We start from the raw sequence: 27,337 nt of genomic DNA on the forward strand, positions 1-27,337 counted from the left end.
CTGGTAACAGGGTTCTTTTCTCAGCTGACATTAGAAATCATTACCCTGTTGTTATGTACAAAGTTGATTTTTGTAGTTAGAATAACAGTAAATTTGCTCATCTACAAAATTTCATAATATAGTAGACTAGTTTAGTATATGTATATATGGTGCCTAAGCTCTTTCCCTTGCAGTGGCTGTAATATGTGTGGACTATGATGTTATTTTGCAGAACTGACAGAGATGTGGAAGTTGAGGACTTTCAGAAATACCAAGAAAAGGTCCAAGTCTCCCTGTATGGATGTCCTGTTGAAACACCACCCATTGCTCTGACCCATAAATGGGGTAAAAACTCTTCAAAGGCCAAAGGAAAACAAAAAAAGAGAGTAAGCAAAAATATTTCTCATAAACAGATTTACTAAATATGTTAATTACATTTATGGGAATGTCACTATACACATTAAACTCACTTTTCCAATGCCATATAAGACCATCTAAACAATTATCAGATTAAGCCTAGAAAAACACATTGTCCACTGCCAACAACTATCAAGAAACAATCCTATACTTTTTAATGTAGACAGGTCACAAACTATTACAGTAAAAAATCTTTCAGTACTTATAAGTATAACTATAGCAATAGTTAACCACTGAGGATTTATCCCCCTTCATGACCAGGACATTTTATTGCGTTACGGCGTTGCATTATTTTAACTGACAATTGTGCGGTCATTCAACACTGCACCCAAATGAAATTTATGTCCTTTTTTTCCCACGAACTGAGCTTTCTTTCCTTGGTATTTGATCCCCTGTGCGGTTTTTATTTTTTGCGCTATGAGCAAAACAAAACTACAATTTTGAGAAAAAAACAATATTTTGGACTTTTTACTATTAAACATGTCCAGTAAAAAAATTTTAAAAATCAAATTTCATCATAAATTTAGGCCAAAATGTATTCTGCTACATGTCTTTGCTAAAAAAAATCCCAATACGTGTAAAGTGATTGGTTTACGTGAAAGTTATAGTGTTTAAAAATGGAGGTATAGATAATGGGATTTTTTTTTTCTACTAGTAATGGCGGCGATCAGTGACTTTTACCAGAACTGCGAGACTGCAGTGGACATTCTGACACTGGGGGAGAACTAACTTGGTGCCACAGTGACCCCAATACAGTGATCAGTGCTAAAAAAAAGCACTGACACTGCACTTATGGTATTGGGCAGCAAGGGGTTAATATGAGGGGTGATCAAAGGGTTAATTGTGTGCTGGGAGTGTTTTACTAGGGGGTGGGGGGTGTTCTTCACTGTAAGCACACTGATTGGCATGGCTGTACTGTGCAGAGCAATCCCTAGCAGTGTGCTCGAGCTGACAGGGAGGAAGATTGTTTGTAAACAAAACAATGTTCCTCCCTATCGGAGATGCTTGGAAATCACCAGTCGCTAGCAGGTAATTACCTGCCAGGACCTGGTGATTGACATCCGCAGCCGCGAATGGCGTATGCCCCCTACCCGTAAATGCAAAATCATGTATATATACGTGATTCTGAGCACAGGTGTCACCCTGTAGCAGTATATCTGCTATAGGGTCGTCCTTAAGCGTTTAATATATCAGAATGAGGTAAGTCTAGAGTCATACACTTACATATAGCACTTTTCAGGGCAGAAATGGAAAAGTAAAATTACAATTTGTATGTCATATTTTCTTTTTTGCTTTCTAAAATGTTTCAGGCAACAACCCAATTACTGTATGTACAAGTTATGCTTCCCAGGAGTACTTTGATTGTCATCATTCTAGTATACAAAGATTTTGATTATGTTGGTAATAATGAGGCTGATTTACTAAGTGCAAAAAAATTGTTCACTTTGCATAGGAATTTTTCCCAGAGCTTAGTGAATGTGATTAATCTTGCTGAGTTTCATCATTCAATCACATGCAAGCAAAATACTGTTTTTTTTTCTTTTTATTTTCATTTGCAAAATTAAATTTTGCCACATTCAATAAACTCTGGGAAAAACTCCCTTTCCAAAGTCCAACTTTCTGAAAAAAAGTCCCAAAACGCCAGTTTGCCACTATTTACTGCGTTTTCCACGTTTTGCTGCATTTTTCAGCGTTTGAGCATTTTTACAGCTAAAAAACTTCTCTAGAAACCCACTAATTCTGTTTTTTTTTCCAGTCAAAAAATGCCCCTGCCAAAAAACGTTGATTACAGTCTATGTGTGCATAACATGCTGGGGGGTTTACTGGCTGCAGAAAAAAAATGTGAAAAGCCCAAACCAGAAGCTGTAGAAATGTCCAGTGTGCATGAGGACTTTAGGTGAGGTTAAACCTTCCTCTCCTAAACACGAAAGAATCTCATTCAGGACAGGAATGTTTTGATAGCCGACTGCGGAAAACCATAAAACGCGGTAAAACGTGGCAAACACGGTACTGTGTTTTTGCCGCGATTTGTATTTCCCAGCGGCCAGCGGTCAGAGTAGGCTAGTGTACATGAAGCTTTATTCTTGTTTGGTTTCCCTCTTCTGGACATCTCTGGACTTTTGGGGCCAAATTCATGAAGAGAATTGTAGTTGGAAGGGGATAGCATTTGATGATAAGAGGAGTCAGAAGGTTCATTATAGCCAGTGCCATGTATTCCATGCAGTATGGCAGATTGATGTTTAATGAAAACACTAAATTCTTCTGTTGTTCGCCTTTTGTCTTCTTTTTCCAATGTTTTTACAGCTTGGTAAACATAAAACACAATCCTCACACAGTGTAACTGAGACTAAAAGTATAGAAATAGAAGACATAGAAGTAGTCTCCCAGTGTCTACTGCCCGGTAGACCGAGATCGGTCAGGAATGCCTATCTCTATGGAGGAACTGCTAACAGTCGGCAGGAGTTTAAGCGTATTCCTAAACAGTTTCATCAAAAGTAAGCTACGTATCCTTGTCTTGTAAAAAAAAATCTACTGATAATGAACAGAACTTGAGTATATAATTAATGAAACAGGCTTGTGGGCGGGTCCTACCCTCGCCTGTGCACATGGGGTACCTTTAGCCTGTGTGCGCAACCTCATCAATACCCAGGACTAGGTGCAACAACATTATGGAGGCAGTCCAGCAAGGGATGAGTGGTGTAGCTGTATGACCTACAGACTCTCTCTGTAGATATACTGTCCCATCTCACTACACACCTTGCTCTTACGTGGTTGCATTTAGGAGGATCATTGTGGAGCCCATGCCCTCTCCCCCAGTCCAGCGTACCTCTTCCACCTCACTCCCAGTGACAGAACGGGGTCCCATCAAGCACCTCTGCAGACCTCATGCGTGCTCTCATTTAGCTCTTGACACTCTCTCATACCTTGCGGCTGGGTTGTGGGCCACCGTAATGTGAGTCTGGTCCCAATCTGAGGGAACCGGCAGCCAGAGGAAGAAATCAGCTTACTGACCCCCTCGCTCCTGAAGGACCCTCCACCGACGCCAGTAACCACTCTTCTGACTGGCTGCTTTGTACTTTGCACTAGTTACTGGTTACTCCTAGCAAATGCTTACCCTTACTAGTGACCTTTCTTCATACCCCATAGTGCTTTACAGACCCTGTTCTTCTGAAGCCAAATTCTACCTTTGAATAACTTCAGATCAGGCTCAAAACGTTTAAAAACTTTACTGAAAGTCATTTAGGAAAGTCCACCGAACATTTAGTGTAAACGTTGTAACCCCAACTGTCTAACTGTTGCTGCCCAGGCATACCTTGATACAGGTGATAGTCCATGATTGGTGTCCTCCACAATTTGGCAGTTCTCTGGGAGTCCAGTATTCCGTAGAGGATTCTTTAGTGCTCCAAATCCTTTGCAGCGGGGATGGGCCAAAGCTTGAGCGGGAATCGGCAGCTCTCTCTGGGCCTCGCCCCCTCCATTTATAACACACCAGGTAGGAATGCAGGACCTATAAAGCCTGGGAAAGAAGACTTGAACAGATAAACCCCTTCCCTGTCTAGGCAGATTTACTGGCTAACTGGAACCAAACCAGACCTGTAAGCAACCTGCCTGCAATCTTACAGTACAATTACTTTTAAAAAATTGTGAATTTTGTCATTATTTCCAGTTTCCAGGTTACAATAATGATCTGCCTCCTCTCTGATCTCCTGAACCATGTTTTGGAAATAAATATCTAGGACACTATATGTTTGTGGGTTGGGCTCAACCTACGTACCTGAGAATTAACAACAAAACACAAGTTGATGCTTACAGGTTATTTTATATTGTAGAAATTGAATGATCACAGAACTAAGGTTGTTTACAGAAATGGCAACACTTGTGAGGTGGGTTACACACTTTTTCAAGCAGGGAGCTAATGTCCCTCAGCAAGGGCACTTTTTCAACAGCAATATAATGTGAGTTTACAGACCATAGAATGCCTGAGGAGCACTTCCCATGTAGGTGGTATCCAGATTACTGGATCGTACTGAGATCTCCAAAGTTCTTGCATTTTTTTTCAGCTGAAGGTGAGAGACTAAGAAGCTAGCAGAAGAGATACCTTGTAAGGAAAAACCTACTCTTTCCCTTCTTGTCTGGTACCTCTCTGTAATACTGCTCCTACTATGTCCATGTCAAGCAGGGCTCTATCCTTGACCTTCTCCCACACTGTAGCTGTGCCAAATGACACGGAATATGCTATTTAAGCACTTCTGCATCAATATGGACACCAAAATCTCATGGGATTTTGTCATCTAATAGGAGATTTTATATTATGTAGATATTATAGGTACATACATATTGGCATCAATTTACGCATCACTTTACATATATATTTTGTACATTCACATCAGTTCCTAATCCGCAAGGAGCGTATAATCTAAGGTCCCTACTCACATCCATACATACACGATCCAATTTAGACAGGAGCCAATTAACCTACCAGCATGTCTTTGGGGTTTGGGAGGAAACCTACACAGGCACAGGGAGACAAATTAGTCCCTAATAGTTTCCTGCCACCTTCATGTTGGTGGGAAAACTACAGCCTAACACTTGCCTACATATTGGTTGCTTAAAGTATACAAATGAAGAACACCTGTTAAGCTAGTGTCTACCACATTGGTATAAATTCAATTTGACAGCTAATTTACCATTGTGCCATCATCGTGGAAGCTGCTTCCTCCTGAATTTGATTTGGTAACAAAAATGATTTATGGCAATATTATGTTTACAGAACCAGACTTACCATACCCCTTTTTATATCTGGCAGGTCTGAATTGTCTTTCCGCTTAAGAACACAATCGTCCCATGGAATGATCTTCTATATATCAGATGAGGAAGAGGATAACTTTGTAACACTTTTCCTTTCTGATGGACGTCTACACTTCATGTTCAATGTTGGACCTGAAAAACTGACAATTAAAAGCCAGGAAAAATATAATGATGGATTGTGGCACACTGTAAGTAGCTATTAAATAACTAATATATTAAAGCTTACCAGTCCTTAGATGTGGCGGCTGCATTAGGTTTCTTTTTTCAGGCTACAAACATATTCAGAAATAACCCATAATGCCTGTTGATCTTGCCAGAAATGCTGTGTCATTGTCAACAGTTGTGAACAGGATTGAAAGTACAAACAATGTTATCTTTCTACCAAAAATTACTAGTCCCCCTACCCCCATGTCATAAAGATGAACAAGGGCACACATGTTTGAAGTCCATCCTAGGTGGAAACCATGGCTCCCTCCATGGGTGCAATGGAGAAGTGAGCATAGCCACTTTGGGCTATAGATAAGTCAAAGTTACAATAAACAAATCAGCTTTCAATGCCATGCTGTGCCTTGCAGACTTACCCCTTTTGCAATTTAATACTAGTCCTGCTACAGGTTAAATTATGCCACTTCCTTTGAGCCCAGGGTGTCAATGACCTGCCCCCAGGGAAAGTCATAAAGCCTCCCTGGACTCAAAAAAGAATGATGTAGGAAACATCATTACTTTGGAGGAAGATGTAACTGGAGGAAGAGGACCTTTTATGTCAGGTGACCAAATTGGAGAGGAAAAACGTATGTATGCAATTAAAAAACAAAAAATGCTGTGTGTGTGAGGTCCAAGGTGGAGAAGAGTGATTTGGGGACCTAACCTCGAGTTAGTCTTTAAAACAAAAAGGAAATTCTCCCCCACACAACTGGATGTTTGAAGAGAACACAGGTTAGGTTAATTTCACTTTATGTCAATCATTATTAATCTGTCCAATGAAAGCAAACACCTGAATAATTGGGCTAACACCTCTACCTTTTTAACTGGCAAAGGAATTTGGAGTGCAGTAGCATTTTCCAACACCCTATCACATTCTAGTTCAATAGGTCCAGCTGAAGAGATGCCTTACAGTATATGAACTGGTATGCAGCTGAAGGGAAGAAAAGTCTAGCAGCTATTAAACCCTGCAAACAGTAATTGTTCAGTAAAGAAGTTGGAATTAGCCTACTAAATATATGGAAAACTACCAGAAGCTGCATCTGGTAGTAAATATAAAATATTAATATGCCATATTTCTTATTTTCCTGAATAAAAAATAATTCAAAATCTTTACTTTTTGATCCTGAACATAATAAAGAGAAACGATATATAAAACATAATACATGTTTAAATGTCATAACTTTAATATGTGGCAGGCATCGTTTCTTTTTCTGTTAGCAAATCAGAATATAAACACTATTTTTCACTGAATGTATAAAAAAGATCTTGCTTTATCATACAAGAGAGTTCTGTGTTTTGATTGTAACACAGGAGTTTATTTACTAAAGTTGGAGAATGAAAAGTCAGGCTCACTTCTGCATAGAAACCAATCAGCTTCTAACCTCATCTTATTCTATTAAAGTGATACTAAACCCAGGACCCTGCATTCACTATATCTGGTCTCCCACAGTACACACAAAATGGAAATGCAATTATTTTAGTAAATATAAACTGCTAAATACCTTTTCTCATTAGATGTTAGAGCAGTCTTGTGACTTCAGCAGAGCACTGGTTAAAGCTTGTAGGAGGAGTTTTCTTTCTGCTCCAGGAGGATGTGAAACCTCTGACCCTTTGTCTAGACAGTTCTGATTGGCCCTGTGCTGATCACATGAACTCTCCCAAGGAAAGAAGAAAACCTCTCCAGCAATACACACCAAACTGAGCATGTGACTTAGGATTTAGTCTGTATCAGATGGTCATTTCAACAAGAGGAGGGACAGAGAAGAAAGGATCAAACAGCTTTTTAACAAAATGCAGAGGATTAACCCCTTAGGTTCCACAGTGAGTATAACAAGCATGCTTTACTGCATATACAGACTGATTTTACTGTTGTAGGTTTAGTAACACTTTAGGCTTTGGAAGCAGATTGGTTTCTATGCAGACGTGAGCCTGATTCTGCACTCTCCAGCTTTAGTAAATAAATCCCACATTGTTACGCAGAATTAGCCATCTCTTCCTTTTGTGTTAAAAAGGGAACTTGCTCACAAGTATTTTTTTTCCGAATATTTTTTGTGCCTAGGTAATATGTGTCCGTGATGCGAACAGAGGTAAAATAATTATTGATGGCTTACGGATGTATGAAGACAGTCTTCCTACCACTGATAGCGAATGGAGAGTGGAAGCACCACTTTATTTAGGAGGTGTAGTTCCAAAGAGAGCTATGAAGAATGTAGAGGTAATGACCCTTTTGGAAAAAGTGTTATGACTTCACATGATGTGGCTGTGCCAATTTACTTGTGTGTATTTATAAAATATGAATAGCTAATTATCACACAATAGGAATGATTGGGCATTTTTACCATACTTTACATTGCAGCAAAATGATCAATTTCACTTTTTCTGAAATTACTTTGAAATTAGCTTCACATTACATCATGCAGGTTACTTTACATGAAGGCAAGATTTACTTGAAGAAAAAAAATCACATGGCATTGTTTTGTCAATGCTAACATGGTTATTAGTGACTTTGTTGACATACAACGTCAAAGCTAACCCTGACCCTGATGTTAGCTCTAACCCTAATCTTAACTCCAAATAAGTCTGCAGACTTATGGAGAAGCGGCCACTAAATAGCAGACCACGGTCCAAGAACGGCCCAAGCAGCGCTCCCGCCCAGACCATCAGCCTGCCAGACTAGAATGACAGATCTGCTGCTTAGCAGTGTGGTCGTCCCAGCAACGGATGACATCACGCATGCGTCCCGCCACTTGCAGTTCACTGTCTCTCCCAGCTACCTGTCCACAAGTGCATGCCACGCCCCCATCAGCTAGGATCCCGTCAAGCTCCTGCCTCCCGCTCCTGTCTGCCCTCAAGGTAGGGTGTGTTCTTTTTGGTGGACCTTGATGGGCACATTTATATTAGGGGCACTATGATGAGCACAACATAGAATGTACCCATCAGGGTGCCCCTTAACATAAAATGTGCCCATCAGAGTGCCCCTTAACATAAAATATGCCCAGAGTGTCCCTTAATATAAATGTGCCCATCAGAGTACCTCTTAACATAAAATGTGCCCATCAGAGTGCCCCTTAACATAAAATGTGCCCAGAGTGTCCCTTAATATAAAAGTGCCCATCAGAGTGCCCCTTAACATAAAATGTGCTCAGAGTGTCCCTTAGTATAAAAGTGCCCATCAGAGTATCTCTTAACATAAAATGTGCCCATCAGCATGCTGCTTATTTTATGTTAAGGGTCACTCAGATGGGCACATTTTATGTTAAGGGGCACTCTGATGGGCACATGTGAGGGAAAGGGGCACTCTGATGGGAAATATGATGGAAAGGGGTACTTTCAGTGTAAGGGGGCACTCTGACGGGAATACCTGATGCAAGGTGGCAATGTGATGGGGATACCTGATCTAAAAGGGAACTCTGATTGGCACACCTGATGTAATGGGGATACATGATGTAAAGTTGCACTTTGATGATGACACCTAATGTAAGGGGGCACGCTGATGGGAACATCCTATGCAAGGTGTCACCGTGATGGGGGAACCTTATATAATGGGGCACTCTAATGTAAGGGGGCACACTGATGGGAGACACCAAATGTAAGGGGGCCTTCTGATGCAGAAACCTGATGTAAGGGGGCACTCTAATGGGAATGCCTGATGTAAGGGGGCACTCTGATGGGAATGCCTGATGCAAGGGAGCACTCTGATTGGAATATCCAATGTAAGGGGGCACTCTGATGGAAATGCCTGATGTATGGGGACACTCTGATGGTAACACATGACTTAAGGGGGCACTCTGATAGGAACGCCTGATATTGGGGGGTACTCTGACAGTGGCAACTGATTTATGGGGGAAGTCTGATGGGGCACCCAATGTAATAAATTACTCTGGAGGGGGAACCTGATGTAAGGGGAAACACTAATGGGGACATTTATTTTTGGGCCTCGGCCAAAAGAATATTTTAGTGACTGGACCTCCTTGAATTTGAATTCAATCCCCTTGATATAGAGGTTCTCCAAACAAGTAGAGAATAAGAGAAAGAGAACATGAACAAAATTGGGACAAAGATCCTTCAAAGTGTAGTGGTATTTTTGCAGCAAAAGGCAAGAATTTTAACAATATAAATAAAACTGTGTACATGTATTCATATCTGTAGGTTTACCCCACCTGGGGTCGAGCAACTTGGAATGCTCTTGTGGAGAATATAACTGTCTCCATGAAGACTATGCAGAGGTTGCATTCGATGCTTGTCATGTATAAGTTTAAGTCATGTTGCATATTTCCTTTTCCATAGATCAGCTCAGTCTACAGTTTTCATGGCTGCCTTGGAGACCTGAAGCTCAATGGACGCTCTGTAACTTCTCCATCTCAAACATTCAGTGTGACACCTTGTTTTGAAGGCCCCACAGAATCCGGAACTTATATTTCATCAGAAGGAGGTTATGTGATTCTAGGTAATGACCTAGTGAATGAAATCTTTGTGCACATTAGCACTGCCCTGTCATGGCTGTCCTACATAAAAGTATTTCTTTGATAGATATACGAGTCAATACAGTATGGCAATTATGTGATTCTTCCAGAGCCAGTGGAGCTTGAAGATTAGTCTAGAATGCAGTAAATAGCAGATTTCCGTATAAAGATACCTGTCTAACATGGAAAATATGAAGAAAAGCATGGACAGCAGTTATCCTGCATAACTATTTATTTTAGAAAAATATAGCACATGCATGAGTAACACAGTTAAATTGGGAGAGATATAATTCACAACAAATCCATGTCTGTAAAATTGTCACAAGTACACTGAAAATATAACATTAAGCCCTGTTTCACACTAAATGTGGCTTTAAAATCGAGTTACTTCTCTTAAATTAGCGCAATTTCAAAGCTGCTAGTCAGTGCTATTTTATGTGCAGCTTGCCTGACATCTGTGCGACTTCATGAACAGATGTCTATGCAAATCACCCATGAAATCAGCAAAAAATAGTACAGAAATCTTTTTTCAAAATCGGTTCTGCACTGAAAAGTTGGAGTTGAATAGATTTGAGTGGTTCCATTGCCGGCAATGGGGTGCAATGTGTCATGCGATTTGGAAATGTCAAACCGCATGACACATCACACTGGTGTGAACCAAGGCTCAAAAGGATAATGCTCCCAGATATTACTAAAACAGAGAAAAGTGTGTCATAAACTATTTGCATTGAAAATACTACTATTATTATTTATATAGTGCTAACATATTCAATACTTTTAACCTTTCCATGACCAGAGGTCATTAATATGCCTAGATGTCTTGGAAGATTTATCAGCGTCAGCATTTGTCAACTACCTTCACAATAACTCTGACACATTTGCTAACTAAAATATTTGTTTTAAGGATAAATAGGGCTTTTATTTGGTAGCTGTTTTTTTAAAATGCATTGCTCTTTTTATTGTAGGCAGGGGCGGACTGACAACTCATGGGGCCCCCAGGCAATAGGGGATCATGGGGCCCCTGTGTCCTTGCCAAAATTCAAAAAAGCCTATGAAAAAGGTACCAGGGGCATCTCATGGGGCCCCCTACTGACCCCGGGCCCTCGGGTAGTGCCCGAGTTTCCAAATGGTCAGTCCGCCCCTGATTGTAGGCTTAGAAAAGCATACACATATTTAAAAAGTTTGCAGTTTTTTTTTAATTCATGTAGTATTATTTCTGCATCTGATGATTACAGTATTACACAGATAAGCACTGCTAACTTCTGCAATGCCAACTGAAGGCTGAAAGATAATTTTTACAATGAAAGTTCTGGCCTGCATGTGAATACTATGTTATAGCTGACATAGTGATCACATGATCAGGAACAACCCAGATTTGTTCTCAGTCATTAGTTGGGCCTGGAGTGTCACTGACAGCAGAGACTGACAGCCACCAATCCCGCAAAGTTTAGGCTGGTGTCTCTCAAAGAGAGGACATTTGTTAACCTATCCCCAGCATTAGGGTTTGTGCCCTGTCAGTATTATTTATTTTTTGCCATCCGTGTTCCATTGGGGAGGTTTCCCTTCACTTCCTGGTGCATTCGCCAAAACAGGAAGTGAGAGAAAATCCCTCCAAATTGAAATCCTGGGGTATCACCTGGGTCACCAGAACTATTGTCCCCATTGGAAGATTTTCCTTTTACTCCTGTTCTGATGTCAAGCTAAAATGTTAGATTTGATTTTACTTTCACTTTCGATGATAATGGTAAACAGAACAAATAGAGAGGGTTAATCTCCATAATGGGGGCATAGACAGCAATAAAACATGACAAGAGACTCTCTCCACTCTACCCAAAACTGAAAAAAAAAGTTTTGCCTTTAGTGGCACGTTAAATAATATAGGCAATCTTGAATTAGAAGTCCCTCATACAAAGCATATGGGGTGTTAGATTTCAAAATAATGAAATTTTGTATATCATGAGGTCCAGTATAGTTACAAGTCTGGTAACTCTATCAGGGCACTCAACCACAGATGTAGATTCCAGATATTCACTTATCATATATGTAATCCTTATACACCAAGAAGGCTATTTCATCAATTCTCTAAATGTCATATAGATTGTATAAAGAGTATTTCCACTCAAAATTTACACAGCCTTTCGTTTAACCGCTTCCTGATCAAACTATAGCAGAAATACTGCTACAGGGCAGTACGGGTGTGCAAAATCAAGTCTATATATACGTGGTTTTGCATTTCCAGGTAGGGGGCCATTCATGGCCACTGCTGTCAATCACGGGGTCCCGGCCGGTGATTACTCGCCGGCATCCAATGATTGCTGAGGATCTCCGATGGGGAGAAGAACTGTTTGTAAACAAAACAGTTCTCCTCCCTGTCAGCTCGAGCAAACTATATATACTCTGTGGCTGTGGTATTTGTTTTGACGCACCTTTATTGTACTTAGTTGATTTAAACTGAAGGTTCATTTAGGTTTTAACCACTTCCCGTCCGGCCGTTGTATATAAACAGCCGGACAGTGGCAGTGCAGGGGCGGGTGGCCGTTTATAAACAGCCTCCCCGCTCCCTGCTTGTGCGCGCTCCCTGGGAGCACGCAGCACTGCGATACGGTGCCCGCTGTGTCCTCCGGAGACAGTGGAACACCGATCATTGTACGGGATCTCTGTGCGAGGTCCCGATCATGTGATCACTGATTGGCCAATCAGTGATCACATGCAGAGTAGTAAACAAGATGTCACTTCTGACATCATTGCTTACTCCGTGTGAAATCTATGAATGATCACAGAGGACATATGGTACAAGGCTAGTCACAACAGTCTTGTACCATGTGACAAGCTGTGACCAATCACAGCTCACACAGTAGTTCTCAATGGCTGCAGGAATGCAGCCAGAGAGGAGGACAAAATGATTGCTTTTATAGCCTTTATGGGTGTAAAAGCAATCAGTGTTAAAAAAAAAAAATCCTCATCACCCCCCACAATTAGTACAGTGTCACCATGGTGACACTGTACTGCTAGGGTGACAGTATGTAGAAAATAAAAACATAAATAATAATATTAAAAAAAAAAATTAAAATGTAAAAAAAAATGTTTAAAAATTATAAATTTTGGTTATAAACTAATTTGGGTTATTTTTTTTTTTACTAAAAAGATAACTGAATAAATTTTGAGCAAGATCTATGATGAACTATTATTTATTTGCAAAATGTTATAAGAAAAACACTTTTTTTCAACATTTTTGGACATTTTCATTTATATAGCGAAAAAAAAAAAAATCCCAGTGGTAAACAAATACCACCAAAATAAAGCTTTATCTGTCTCAAAAAAATGCTAAAAAATTAACACACAGTGTTGCATGACCGCGCAATTGTCATTCAAAGTGTGATAGCGCTGAAAGTTGAAAATTGGCTTGAACAAGAAGGGGGTAAAAGTGTCCAGACTGGAAGTAGTTAAACTGAAGGTTCATTTAGGTTTTAAAGAAACACTTAAAAAGTTGATTAGTTGCTATGTGTATCTGGAATACACTCATACAGGTGAAACTCAAAAAATTTGAATATCATTCAAAAGTTCATTTATTTCAGTAATGCAATTTAAATAAAAAACTAATATATGAGATAGACTCATTACATGCAAAGCAAGATAGTTCAAGCCGTGATTTGTCATAATTGTGATGATTATGGCTTACAGCTCATGAAAACCCCAAATCCACAATCTCAGAAAATTAGAATATTACACGCAATCAATAAAACAAGGATTGTACATAGAACAATATCGAACCTCTGAAAAGTATAAGCATGCATATGTACTCAGTACTTGGTTTGGGCCCCTTTTGCAGCAATTACTGCCTCAAAGCGGCGTGGCTTGGAAGTTATCAGCCTGTGGCACTGCTGAGGTGTTATGGAAGACCAGGATGCTTCAATAGCGGCCTTCAGCTCTTCTGCATTGTTCAGTCTCATGTCTCTCATCTTTCTTTTGGCAATGCCCCATAGATTCTTTATGGGGTTCAGGTCAGGCGAGTTTGCTGGCCAATCAAGCACAGTAATCCCACGGTCATTGAACCAGGTTTTGGTGCTTTTGGCAGTGTGGGCAGGTGCCAAGTCCTGCTGGAAAATGAAGTCAGCATCCCCATAAAGCTCGTCTGTGGAAGGAAGCATGAAGTGCTCCAAAATCTCCTGGTAGACGGCTGCGTTGACCCTGGACTTAATGAAGCACAGTGGACCAACACCAGCAGATGACATGGCTCCCCAAATCAACACAGACTGTGGAAACTTCACACTGGACTTCAAGCATCTTGCAGTGTGTGCCTCTCCATTCTTCTTCCATACTCTAAGTCCTTGGTTTCCAAATGAGATGCAAAAGTTGCTCTCATCAGAAAAGAGGACTTTGGACCACTGAGCAACAGACCAGGTCTGTTTTTCTTTAGCCCAGGTAAGACGCTTCTGGCATTTGTTGTTCAGGAGCGGCTTAACAAGAGGAATACAACATTTGAAGCCCATGTCCAGGATCCGTCTGTGTGTGGTGGCTCTTGATGCACTGACTCCAGCCCCAGTCCACTCCTTGTGAAAGTCCCCAACACTTTTGAATGGCCTTTTCCTGACAATCCTCTCCAGGCTGCGGTCATCCCTGCTGCTTGTGCACCTTTTTCTTCCACACTTTTCCCTTCCACATAACTTTCTATTAATGTGCTTTGATACAGCACTTTGGGAACATCCAACTTCTTTTGCAATTACCTTTTGAGGCTTTCCCTCCTTATGGAGGGTGTCAATGATGGTTTTCTGCACAATTGTCAGGTCAGCAGTCTTTCCCATGATTGTGATTCCTACTGAACCAGACTGAGAGACCACTTAAAGGCTCACGAACCCTTTGCAGGTGTTATGGCTTAATTAGCTGATTAGAGTGGGACACTTTGAGCCTAGAATATTGCACCTTTCACAATATTCTAATTTTCTGAGATTGTGGATTTGGGGTTTTCATGAGCTGTAAGCCATAATCATCACAATTATGACAAATCACGGCTTGAACTATCTTGCTTTGCATGTAATGAGTCTATCTCATATATTAGTTTCACCTTTTAAGTTGCATTACTGAAATAAATGAACTTTTGCACGATATTCTAATTTTTTGAGATTCACCTGTATATGAGAACAATGCGAAAACGCAGTTTTTACAGCTTTTTTTTTTTTTTTCAGCGGAATCTTTCCATTCTGGAATAAAATTTGAATTAGTCATTGAAGTACGCCCTAGGAGTAACTCTGGAATTTTGCTTCATGTTCAGAATGTGAATGGCGAATACCTAAATATGCATATGAAGAAAGGGCAGGTAAACAAAATATTTCATATTGTGTTGTAATCCACTCATAGGGGTTCCTGTCAGATGATTATATTCTCCACACATTTCCCAAATATGCTCCTTTACCAAATATGTATGTACAGTAAGTGCCTTTGAAGACAGAAACACAGGCGCTTTCGCTGCAGACCTCCTTTAAAGGTGGAGGCTCCAGAACCATCAACCTGACCCTGACTTAAGTGCCTAGTGAATTATTGATGCAAAACAACCATGAAGGACAGACATTCAGACTGTCCAGACTTCAAAGGTTGTGTGTTTCTGAGTCAGAGGGTAATTGGCCAGCAAATCCTAGAATTGGAAGACAGCCAAAAAGCCAATGGGATTCATTTATTAAACCTGGAGAGTGCAAAATCTGGTGCAGCTCTACATGGAAACCAGCTTCCAGGTTTTATTATATATAAAATATACAACAGAGCCAAAAGGTATAAACCATCAAGCAGCTGGGAATGCTACTGCCCCCCTGGGCAGGTAAACTATCTGTACAAAAACCAGCGCACTCTGGTGAGAATATGAGGAGGCCACCATCACTTGCATATGGACCTTTCCAGGTTTTATTGTCAAAGCTTAATTGAACAAACTGAAGGTAGAAGCTGATTGGCTACCATGCACAGCTGCACCAGATTTTGCACTCTCCAATTTTAGTAAATCAACCCCTATGTTCCTTCAAAAACAAGCCAGCTGCAGATGTCCCGTATTTATTTCAGTACAGGTTCACTTCAAAGCTGAACTCCGGGCAGATATAAAAGATAGAAAAAATATGTGACTGCATTCATTGACACATTGTTACTAAACCCACAACAGTGAAATCAGTCTGTTTATGCAGTAAAGCATGCTTGTTATACTCACTGTGGAACCTAAGGGGTTAATCCTCCGCATTGTGTAAAAATGCAGTTTGATCCTGTCTTCTCTGATCCTCCCCTTCTTCCAGTGCCCTCCTCCTATCTCCTGATAAGACACATCATGTGGAGTCACTTTGCACATGCTCAGTTTGGTGTGTATTGGTAGAGAGGGTTTTTTTTTGTTTGGGAGAGTGCACGTGATCAGCACAGCACCAATCAGCACTGCCCAGACAGAGGTCAGGGGTTCTGCATCCTCCTAGAGCAAAATGAAAAAATTAAAACTCCAGAACCAGTGCTCTGCTGATAGATGTCTCAAGACTACTCTAACTGCTAATGAGAAAAGGTATTTAGCAGTTTATATTTACTAAAATAATTGCATTTCCATGTTCTGTGTACTGTGGGAGACCAGATATTGTGAATGCAGGGTCCTGGGTTTAGTAACACTTTAATACATGTATGTAAATGCAAGTTATGTAAGTAGCTGAACTTAACCTGGTATCAGCCTGTTGCATTGCAATGTACAGCAGAGCTCAGAACGGGAGAGGGAGCCAGTCAGTTGTGCTGCAGTGCCAGAGGCGTAGCTAGGATATTTTGCGCCCGGGGACGAACTATAAAATTGTCGCTCCAGCCCCCCTCCCCGTTTAATCACATCAGTGACACCAATGATGGGGCACTATTCCTCCCACTGACACCAATGACACTTACCTTGCTGACCCCTGCTCCAGCCTAGGCTCCTTCCCTCTCCCATCCACAGCCAGCATACCTGGTTGCAGAAGTACCATCTGCATGGCACACTTACCAGTCAGCTGTCTTCTTCACTTGCTTCCGCTGCTCCCTCACTCGATCTTCGCACTGCTGCTTGGCTCCTCCTCTCAAAGCTCCACCTCCTCGCAGGTGATTGGCTGCCTGTGTGCCTTTCCTGAGCTACAGTTCTGGCGCCCAATCACCGATGAGGAGGCGGAGCTTGCAGAGGAAGGTACAAGCAGCCATAGGCTGTTCAGTGATCCCGAGGGTGCGGCCAGATGACAGGGGTGGCATGTCATCCCGCCCACACATCGTGTCCAGGGAAAAGAAGACACCGGACCTGCGGACCTTTCTACCCCTCCTCCAGCAGCGCCTCCTGGACTGGATCGTCGTGGGACTGGGACACGGAGCCAGGTAAGACACAGCAGCTCGCTGCCCGCCCCTGTACTAAGTGTCCCTTCCGTTGGATGGGGGGTGCGGCAGCACCGCGCCGCCCCCCAAAAAAAGTGCTGCCCTAGGCAAACGTCAGAGGCAAATACGCCTCTGGTTGTAAGCCTCATTTTGGCGCCCCTGTACCTTGGCGCCCAGGTACAAATGTACCCCCCTGCCCCCCCCCCTTAGCTACGCCTCTGTGCAGTGCTCATGCTGCTGGAAGGGAAAAGCAGAGAGACAGAAATATTGCATTTACCAGGACTGTGTGAGGGACAAGACCTGTAAGTGTTATTTATCTGCAGCAGGGAAAACACAGGTATCTTCCAGCCAGCCAGACAGGGCTATGCTTTGTGGAAAAGCTGTGTAAATCTCAACAAGTTGAAAAGAAATATAAATCCTTTGACAGGTAAAACAGCTCTTACATATGCATTTTATATGTTTGCCTTGTGGTCAACTTTAAGAACCAAAACCTAAAATATAGATACAGGTTAGATAAAAGAGGTATTCATATTACATTTACATATCTAAGCCAGGGCCCATGATAAGGGGGTGCCAACAGTCCTCTTGTATGGGGCTTGGGCAAGCAAGGGGACCCAGGCAGCAGGAGGAATCAGATGTGGTCAGGGAGGATTATGAGTGCAGCAGGGCATTTACCGGAACCAATCCCCTGTGTGGCTCCCTCTGCAGCAGTCAAGGCTGCTGTTAGAAACCATGAGGCCCAATACAGCCAACCTGATGGGGCCCCCCAAATAAACACAGTTTACTATGCTTCAGTTATGAATGAACACATTGAGTAATCAGTAATGGTCACTCATTGTGTTCGTTCAGGTAAGGAACGGGCAGGTAAATGTGACATGTTTACCATACCCTTCACCTACTCTCCATCCTGAAGGATCCTATAGTGTGCAGCTACCGGTGGAAAGGAGAGGAGGGAAGCCGGCATTACTGCAGGGGTAGGGGGGTACACAGTGGGGTCTGGGCAGCAGGATGAAATGTATGGTGCATAAGAAGGGCTGATAAGTGCGGCATGGGGGAGGGGGGGAGGGTAGAAATTACTGGAACCTATCCCCTGTATGGCTCTTTCTGCAGCAGCTAAAAGCTGGCAGGATAGAGAGGAGAAAAAGCCAGCTTTCAGCTGCTACAGCAGAGAGCCAGATAGGGGATCAGTTTCAGTAATTGCACCCCAACCATGCTGACCACCCTCCCTGTCCACATCCGATTTACCCAGCTGCTTGGCCCCCCTGCTGGCCTGGGCCCCATACAGGAGGACCAGTGGTACCCCCTTATCCACGGCCCTGGCAGCAGTTGAAAGCTGGGTTTTCCTCCTCTCCCTCCCACTGGTGTTCAGATGTTGTCGAGAGCCATACAGTGGATCAGCTCCTATAAATGCCCCCCCTTCCCCGCTGCACCAATTTCCCTCCCTGCCCACATCCAATTCCTCATGCTGCCCAGGCCGTCCTGTGTGTCCCTTTCCACCGCAGCGCTGCTGGCTTCCCCTCCAATCCCTCCCACCGGCTGCTGCAGGCACACAGAGGGGATCTTTTCAAGATGGAGAGCAGGGGGCTGATACATGTAACATTTTCTGGCCCCTTCCTTTACTGAATGAACACAATGGAATGATCACTACCTATTACTCACTGTGTTCATTCATAACTGAAGCACAGTAAACTGCATTAAGATAAAAAAAAAAACATTCTGCCTCTAGAACCACCTTAATGTTTTTAGGGCTCGGATGTCTTTGATTCCCAAGTAAGTTTGACTCTAGATCATCAAACATACTATCAGCCATATCTCCTTGGTCCCCTTTGCTTCCATATGTATATCATTCTCAACATTTTAATAAAAGAGAATATACATGGTACGTGCCTACATCTGTAGTTTGCTTAAATTCAATATTTAACAATCTAATGCTTTTTTCTTACAAATATGTTCTTTCTTTCAACACAGGTTGTTGTGAAAGTGAAATTTGGCAATAAAGAATTTTCTACAAATGTTGTTCCAAAGCAAAACCTCTGCGATGGCCAGTGGCACCGGATTGCAGGTTTGTATTACATAAATAAGACTTCTGCTACAGGTATTCATCATGACCATTTATTTATTTCTATTTTATTTATTTATTTCTATTTTTTTTATTTATATTATCTTGTATCAATCATACTACCCTACTGAAACGATTTTACACTACAGATTTTATAAGGCCCTATAGCTTACAGCTTTGTATACATTATGCAGGGGTAGGAAATACAAGGTGGTTTTAGCAGAAGAAAGCTGGCCAAGCTGCACCTCCCTATCTCATGGCCCCTCAGTAACTTTGTCAGAGGCTTATAATATATTTCATCTTCTCCTATCCTACCCTTACTATACTTATTTGTAAAAGAAGAATACAGGAAGTGAAAGTGAGTTTTAGTTTCCCCTCTATCTGGCCTGACAGAGATAAAAGTTCACAATATTAATACAGAAGGTTCAGTAGCTTAGGAGCAGGAGTGAAAATGTTAAATTTCAAATAAAACACTATGAAGTAAAAGAAATAAAGTATAAACTTGGATGTCGGGATTCCAGAAAATGGCTGCCGCATTGGAAGGGTTCCATAACAATGGAGGTGGTGGGCTTCTTCTTTTTTGGCTTCCCTCTTCCTTTCAGCTCAGAAGTGTGCACCTCCCCTCTTCCCTAATGTGCGCAGAGCCCCCAGAGGCCAGAGGACTGACTGGCTTCTACAGGCAGCACTGAGGAGCAGGTGATATCACCAGATGGGCAGAAGGAAGTAGCCAGAGAGGACAATATCTTTCTCCCCTCGTTAACCCTAAGGGTTAAAGAATAAGATGCTCTGTACTCTTCTTTGCTCTGAACTGTGAGCAGTTCCTTGCTGACCTTATGTAAAATGAGTTTGAAGAAGGACCAACACAGACTTTGATCAGAACACCCTGCAACATAAACCCTTCAAGCACTCGTGCGCTTAAAAGCAGCACTTATCCTTTTCCTGATCTAACCTAACCCACCCTCATTCTTCACAGAAGCACATTTACCTCAATCCAATGGTTCCTGGCCATGCCTGTGCATTACAGCTATGTAGACTTCTATAAGACCATCTGCAATCATCTCTAGCTTCGGGACACAGCCCAAAGAAGTCTGTAGGGCACTAATACTCAGGCTTGTCCAAGACAATGAACACTTGAACAGTAGCCATTGGATTGAGGTAAGTATCCATGTATAGGGGGAGGGTGGGTTAGGTTAGGCCAGTGGAAGGAGGCTAAAACGATAAATACCCTTTGTCTTTAAGTTCCTTTAATGATGTCTGTAATGCCATACAGTACATATACTTAGTATCCTGACCATGAAATGTTTCAAATAAGAAAACACTGGGGGTTATTTGCTAAAACTGGAAAGTGAAAAATCTGGTGAAACTCTGCATAGAAACCAGTTTCCAGCTTTTATTATATTTTGTATTCTTTATTTATCGGTACGCAACAGGTACAATAAAATGGTAACTTCACACAACATACTGATAGCATATGATGTCATTTACTCAATCAAGGAACAAGTGCAGTACATTGTTAGCAGGGCTGCCAAAGTAGTACAAAAAATAAAGCAGTAGAGGGGCGCCAAGCCAGAACTCAATAATAGCAGTTTTTATGAACCTTGTGAGGCTGGCCACCCATATGTTGACCTGCCTTCAGGGAAGGATCCCCCTTCTGATGACATAGAGCTATTGGTAGAGGAGGTGAAGTCTAATGTGAGGTAGCCTATTACGGTTTGATGAGCATACCAGTTTTTTTGTTATATTGGGTAAGGTGATAGGTATGAGTGAGAAAAAAAAGGGGTGGGGGGGAGAATAGAAGCTTTTATTACCAAACCTAAATTGAACAAGCTGAAGTTAGAAGATGATTGGATTCCACCAGTTTTAGTAAATCTCGCCCTCTGATTTCCAGTCCTGAAATTACTGATTGTCTTTCTCTGTATAATTTAAAAATAAATGTAAAAAATCATATAGACTAGTCTATAAAGTGAAGCATTTGACCACTATAGCAGAATATATTCTCAGAAGTAGCAGCAACGTGAATTGTATATCAAGTTTAACCAGTGTACATCATCCCTGTGAATTATTGCAGTTATAAGAGATGGCAATGTGCTGCAGCTGGACGTGGACTCGGAGATAAACCATGTCGTAGGTCCCCTGAACGAAAAACTGGTTAACCTTAAAGAGCCTGTGTTTGTTGGAGGAGTTCCAGGTAAGAACGGCCACAGCATAACATCCCTTATACAAGCTACCCTTGTTTGCTTGTTTTCCATTCTAAATATATTTGTGATTATTAACATTTTTTCTTTTATGCGTTTTCTCTCTCTTTTAGATGCCTTGCTTGCGCCAAGTCTGACAACAAGAAACTCATTCACAGGCTGCATCCGCAACTTTGTGATAGACAAGCTGCCAGTGAGCTTTAGCAAAGCCTCCCTAGTCAGCGGAGCAGTTAGTGTAAACACCTGCCCTTCATCCTAACAGTGGCAATGTACAATTAACTTTGTAATAAATATATGTTCTAATAAAGATTGTCTGTTTTAATATATAAAATAATATGTTATGGTGAAAGGGTATGAGAAGAAGTAACACTGCTTGCAAAACAGCTAAAACATCCTCCTTGGAGGACAAATAATGGTGATGTTGGCTATGCTTTGCAGTTATAAACATTTTAATATATACATAATGATGGTCTTGTCTACTAAAGACATACTATATATGTGTTATATTAAAAATAAACAATTAAACTAGATTAAACTACTACAGTAAAGATACGTACCTGATGATAATGTCTGTTGTGCAAGAAATGTGATTTGGAAGTTTTAGGCTTAGTTCCTAAATTTTTTTTTGGGGGGGGGGGAGGGGGTAAAAATAGCCAGTTGAGCTGCATTCCGCATCTTTACCACCCCCCTTCCACACACACACACATCCACAATGTTTCACTTTTCAGAATTGCCAAATTGATCCCCCTTGTTGCGTTTGGTGTGAAGTACCTCTGCCTGAGATAATCCCACAAAAAACTGTTTGGCTGCCAAAAAAAGGCATAACGGAGGTGCCTGTATCGCCTCCTGAATGCCTGTCAGCTATGCCTGCACCACTCTCTAAAAATCAATGCATTGTGGATCTCTCTTCAGACAGTACTTTGAGATGTTCTACTGCCGACTATCGTTGGGACCCTTTAAGAGCGTTGATGCACTTAACAACATCCCAGTTAACCTGCATGCAGTATAAGTACAGTATAGGTACAGTATAGTCTCAGCACAGGTGCAAGGTAGATGTTCAGATGCAGTAATGGATCGCTATAATGTGGTATAGAGTTGGTGTAAGTGCAGTCTAGGTTTGGAATAAGTGCAGTATAGACTGATGTATGGGTGCAGTATGGATCGGACACAATTGGTGCCTTTCTCTCAGTGGATCTGTCTATGCTAGCAGTATCAGTATTGGGTGAATAGCCCTATCACCAGCCCGAGATGCTGTGGTGACCTCTCACTGTAGAAGGGGGTCCCCTTGGTCTCTCCCCAAAAGCCTCTGGTGATCAGTGGTGGGAGGCAGAGAGTGAGTGGACGGTCCAGTCTCCCTGCAGCAGTGGGGCAGGTGCTGTAATGTTGGCAGTGCTACTCTGTCCCATTCCCAGTTTCAGGTTCAAATCTCTGCTGGTATGGTCTCCCGCTGGCAGGCAAATATCCAGACAGAGGTGCTATCTCTCTAGCTCCCTCGGTGCCAAGAGGCAGAACTTTCACAGGGAGCTTAATAAAAATCATCTCTCTACTCCTCCTACTGCACAGTGCCTATCGGGATCTGCAGTGTAAGGAATCCGATCATCCCATTATATGGCTGGCTTCTCAAACTACAACTCCCAGGATTCTCAGCGCTCTAATTAGAAGTTTCTAGGCATGTTTGGCTTTAGCTTTCCCCCTGCTGGCCGGAGGAGAATAGTGCAGCATAACATCAGTATCTCAGTAGAGGGAGAGAAGAATAAAAATCTCATCCATATTGCTGTAGCACAGCACCTGGCTACATGTACATGCAGTTTCTCTGGACAAATAGTTTTGTAATGTTTTTATAAATAGATCCTAAACTGTGTAACAGGTTAGATCACCAGATTAAAATGTGAAAAAAAGCTTGAGAAAAAGAAAATAAATGAAGCCACCACATTTAGGGACTGCTAAACTGCAGTTGTTTAAAGTGTATTTAATAATTGAATAAATTTAATGCCTGTGAGGTCTGTAAGTACAACCTACAGTACATTTCAATATGGGTACTTATTTGAAAAAGAAAGTAATAAGCCACTTCAAAGTTAAGACCAGCACTTCTCAACCGGGGTGCCGTGCACCCCAGGGTGCTGCCTGAGGTCGTCAGGGGTGCCGTGGCATCATGCTTGGAAAAGCTGTCATATCCGACCGAACTCCTGCTCTGACAAATATTACAAGAGCAAGCGCTCGCTCAGCACAGTGCAGTGCAAAGCAGTGGCAGGGGTAGGCAGCTTTCTGAATCCTGAGCTCTATGCCTTCCCCTACAGGACAGTACCCAACCAGCACCGCCCACCACTGTGTGGATTACAATAGAAGAACGGTCTGACCCAAGGCTCTAGTAAATGGAAAGCAAGTCGCAGAGGGGAAAAGGGAGGGTGGAGGTTAGTTTGTAGCTTTTAGCAGGGAGAGTGGTGTACATAGGAGTGCTAACAGGGGGTTTTGTGGTGTGTAGGTGAGAAGAGATAGTGATGTGGAAGTGAGCAGAGAGGGGTTTGGGCATGGAGGTGAGCAGAGAGGGGGGCGTGGAAGTGAGCAGAGATGGGTTGGGGTGTGGAGGTGAACAGAATGGGGTTGGGGTGTGGAGGTGAGCAGGGAGGGAGGTTAGAGGTGAGCAGAGAGGGGTTGGGGTATAGAGGTGAGCAGAGAGGGGTTGGGGTGTGGAGGTGAGCAGAGAGGGGTTGGGGTGTGGAGGTGAGCAGGAAGGGGGGTGTGGAGGTGAGCAGAGATGGGTTGGGGTGTGGAGGTGAGCAGAGAGGGGTTGGGGTGTGGAGGTGAGCAGGGAGGGGGTGTGGAGGTGAGCAGAGAGGGGTTGGGGTGTGGAGGTGAGCAGGGAGGGGGGTGTGGAGATGAGAAAAGAGGGGTTTGGGGTGTGGAGGTGAGCAGAGAGGGTTTGGGGTGTGAAGGTGAGCAGAGAGGGGGTTTTTGGGTGTGGAGGTGAGCAGAATGGGATTAGGGGTGTGGAGGTGAGAAGAGAGGGGTTGGGGTGTGATCGAGGGTGGTTTTGTGGTGTGGAGTTGAGTGGGGGGGGTTGCGGTGCAGAGGTGAGCAGAGGGGGGGCTATGGAGATAAACAGAGGGGTGGGGTTAGGGTACAGAGGTGAGCAGAGAAGCAGAGACAGAGTTTTGGGATACGAAGGTGAGCAGAGAGGGGGTTCGGGGAACCAAGGTGAGAAGAAAGGAGGGTTGCAGTGCAGAGGTGAGTAGAAGGGTTCTGGGGTGCAGAGATTAGAGGGGGATTGAGGTCCAAGGGTGGGCAGGGTGGGATTTGGATGCAGAGGTTAGCAGAGAGGTGAACAAGCAGTAGGATTTTCTAGCCCATGCATTTGAATACAGTCTGGTGCCTTAAAACACATTTGCGATCTGTGTTTGGGATGCCGTTAACAGTGCATTGGCCCCTACATGCAAATCACAAGGACAATGCAATCACCTGCAGTGTGCGAAATACATGCAGAGTGCTTTCCTATACTGCGTTCTGGTGTGAACTAGCCCTAGTCCCAGAACCTTTTTTTTTTTTTTTTAATTGCGCCACGCCGGAAATGCACTGCATGGGGGTAACTTAAGGAATTAATTGCACCCTTGTGCATCTGCTAAAAAGCAGTGCATTTGTGTGTACGTTGGGAATGTACGCGATTTTGTGCACATTCCCCGACATGCAGTAGTGTGAACCAACCCTTAACTAGGGTGCCTCAAGAATGTAAATAATTTTCAAGGGCACTCTGACTGGAAAATGGTTGAGAAACACTAGTTTAGACACATAAAACATCACATATAAATTAAAAATGTATAAATATGAGTTTGAGCTGTGATTGACTTAATGCCATTGAAAAATATAAATAAAAACTATTTTGGAGGCAAAGTATAATTGATGTTCAGTTAATGATTGACAGGCAAAACACAAATGTGGTCATAATAATTTAAAGGGACATAAAAGCTTCCTTTTTTTAATTAAAATAACAAACAAATCATACTTACCTGCTCTGTGCAATAGTTTTGCACACAGCAGCCCCCGTCCTCCTGCTCTCCAGGCTCCTCTTCTTCAGTGAGTGCCTCCATGTCCAGTTGTCCAGCAAGTGTAATATTCAAAACCAAAATCAGGTATTAAACCATGTAAGCCAAGGTTTCCAGGCTTTCTCAAATGCAGGTAATGTGTCAGATTGGATAGCTAGTAATCTTTCATTTGAGTAATGTTGTTGAGTAGTATAAAAAACTTCTGATGGATTAGTGGCCAGTTTCTTTTTCCAATGTCTTGTAATGGTTAATTTAGAGGATAACAGGAGGTTAGCAATAATTTTGCGGCAATAAAAGGGGAAGTTATCTGTTCCAAGGTTCAATATAGCCAGACCTGGATTAGGGGGAGTAAGTATACCTGATATGCCTGACAGGATTTGAAATATTCTTCGCCAGAAGCTGCAAATACTTTTTTATTTACACATTACATGAAACAAATTGCCCGTAGAGCCATAACCTCTCCAGCAGAGGGAAGAGCACTCAGGATATATGCGAGCCAACTTGTAAGGTGTAAGATACCATCTTGTGTTTAATTTTAAGGCCAATTATAATATTATACGTGTATTTTATGGTATATTGCCACTGAGAAATGGTGAAGGTCACATTGAGATCCATTTCCCATTTGAGCATAGAGTTATTTTTTATAAATTCAGATTTGTTGTGAAGTAGATTGTAGATTAGAGATATTCCTCTTGATGGTTTCTCTGGGCATGTTAAGAAACACCACACTTTAGGGTGTAGATAAATCCTAGGTAGAAGATGAGATAGCAAAAAGTATCTAATACATAATAATATAAAATATGTTGTCCGTGGTCATTTAAATTTATTTATTATGGTTTCAGGAGTGTCAGGGTTTCCATCTGTGAGCAGTTCCTGAGCTCAGGTAATACCATATTTCTCCCAGTTGTGTGTTCGTATGTTCGGGATTAAAATTTCCATTATGTGAATGGGAAATCGTACAATGTCAGCATGTAAGGGAGGATGAGTGGATTTGATTAATGTTCTCCAAGCCAGAATAGATGCTTTGGTGGTAATGGGAAAGTCATCTATGGGGATCAGTCTCTAAAAGTCTGCTAAGAGCAAGTGGCCTAGTGTAGCGGTTTTCGTAAAGGGGTTTTTCGATATCAACCCATAGTGGAGTCTTGTTGCTAGAAAACCAATATTTCAATTGGTCAGAACGAGTTGTTGTGTGGTAATCGAAGATATCTACCATCCCCATGCCTCCCACTCTCCTGTGTTTTGTGAGAAGAATGTGAGTATCTGGATTTTTTTCCCTGCCTTATAAATTTTTTAAGCATTGTGGATAATAGGGATAGGTGCGAACATAGAGTGGGAATATGTAGGGTTCTAAATAAATAAATCATTTGGGGGAGGATAAGCATTTTGAAAGCAGTCAACCGACCTGTTGTTGACTAGGTTATGGGTATTTGTGAATACAACCCATCCTTGTAGGAGTAGTTACATGTACCCAGCTAGATCTGAGAGTTCCTACACAAAGGAGGCAGTTCCATCTGCAATATACATTTATACGCTCGACCCTGTCCTGCATAGTGAATAATATTCATGAGTCTCTTAGTGGCATCTCAGGTTTGTTTACCGGCTATAAACCCCATTTGATCATGTTTGATCAATTTAGGCAAAAATGCTGACAAGCGGAAGGCTATAATCTTTCCAGAAAGTTTTATATCCGAATTGAGAAGAGAAATGGTTCTAAAATTATCTGGAGAGTTGAGTTCCTTTCCGAGTTTAAGAAGAGTCACAATATGCACCTTCAACATCTCTGAGGGGAAAGAGGATCGTTCAGCTGCTGCATTAAATAACGTGGTTAGGTGAGGAGCC

General features: G+C 42.1%; 1 protein-coding gene across 1 annotated transcript in view; it reads left to right on the forward strand.

Annotated features, from left to right (window-relative positions):
• Positions 1 to 21,768, forward strand: part of LOC149457556 (laminin subunit alpha-4-like) — a 148,210-nt gene extending 126,442 nt beyond the window's left edge. Inside the window, exons 32-40 of the mRNA XM_089683540.1 lie at positions 212 to 365; positions 2,701 to 2,891; positions 5,204 to 5,393; positions 7,469 to 7,624; positions 9,697 to 9,856; positions 15,056 to 15,186; positions 19,176 to 19,269; positions 21,335 to 21,454; positions 21,575 to 21,768. Of these exons, the coding sequence (XP_089539666.1) occupies positions 212 to 365; positions 2,701 to 2,891; positions 5,204 to 5,393; positions 7,469 to 7,624; positions 9,697 to 9,856; positions 15,056 to 15,186; positions 19,176 to 19,269; positions 21,335 to 21,454; positions 21,575 to 21,720 (1,342 nt within the window). The 3' untranslated portion in view covers positions 21,721 to 21,768. The remainder of the gene's footprint in view (positions 1 to 211; positions 366 to 2,700; positions 2,892 to 5,203; positions 5,394 to 7,468; positions 7,625 to 9,696; positions 9,857 to 15,055; positions 15,187 to 19,175; positions 19,270 to 21,334; positions 21,455 to 21,574) is intronic.
• The last annotated feature ends 5,569 nt before the right edge of the window (positions 21,769 to 27,337 follow it).

This window comes from Staurois parvus, unplaced genomic scaffold, assembly GCF_062004578.1.
Source record: "Staurois parvus isolate SC_StPar_1 unplaced genomic scaffold, SC_StPar_1.0 ptg000314l, whole genome shotgun sequence".
Lineage (NCBI taxonomy): Eukaryota > Metazoa > Chordata > Amphibia > Anura > Ranidae > Staurois > Staurois parvus.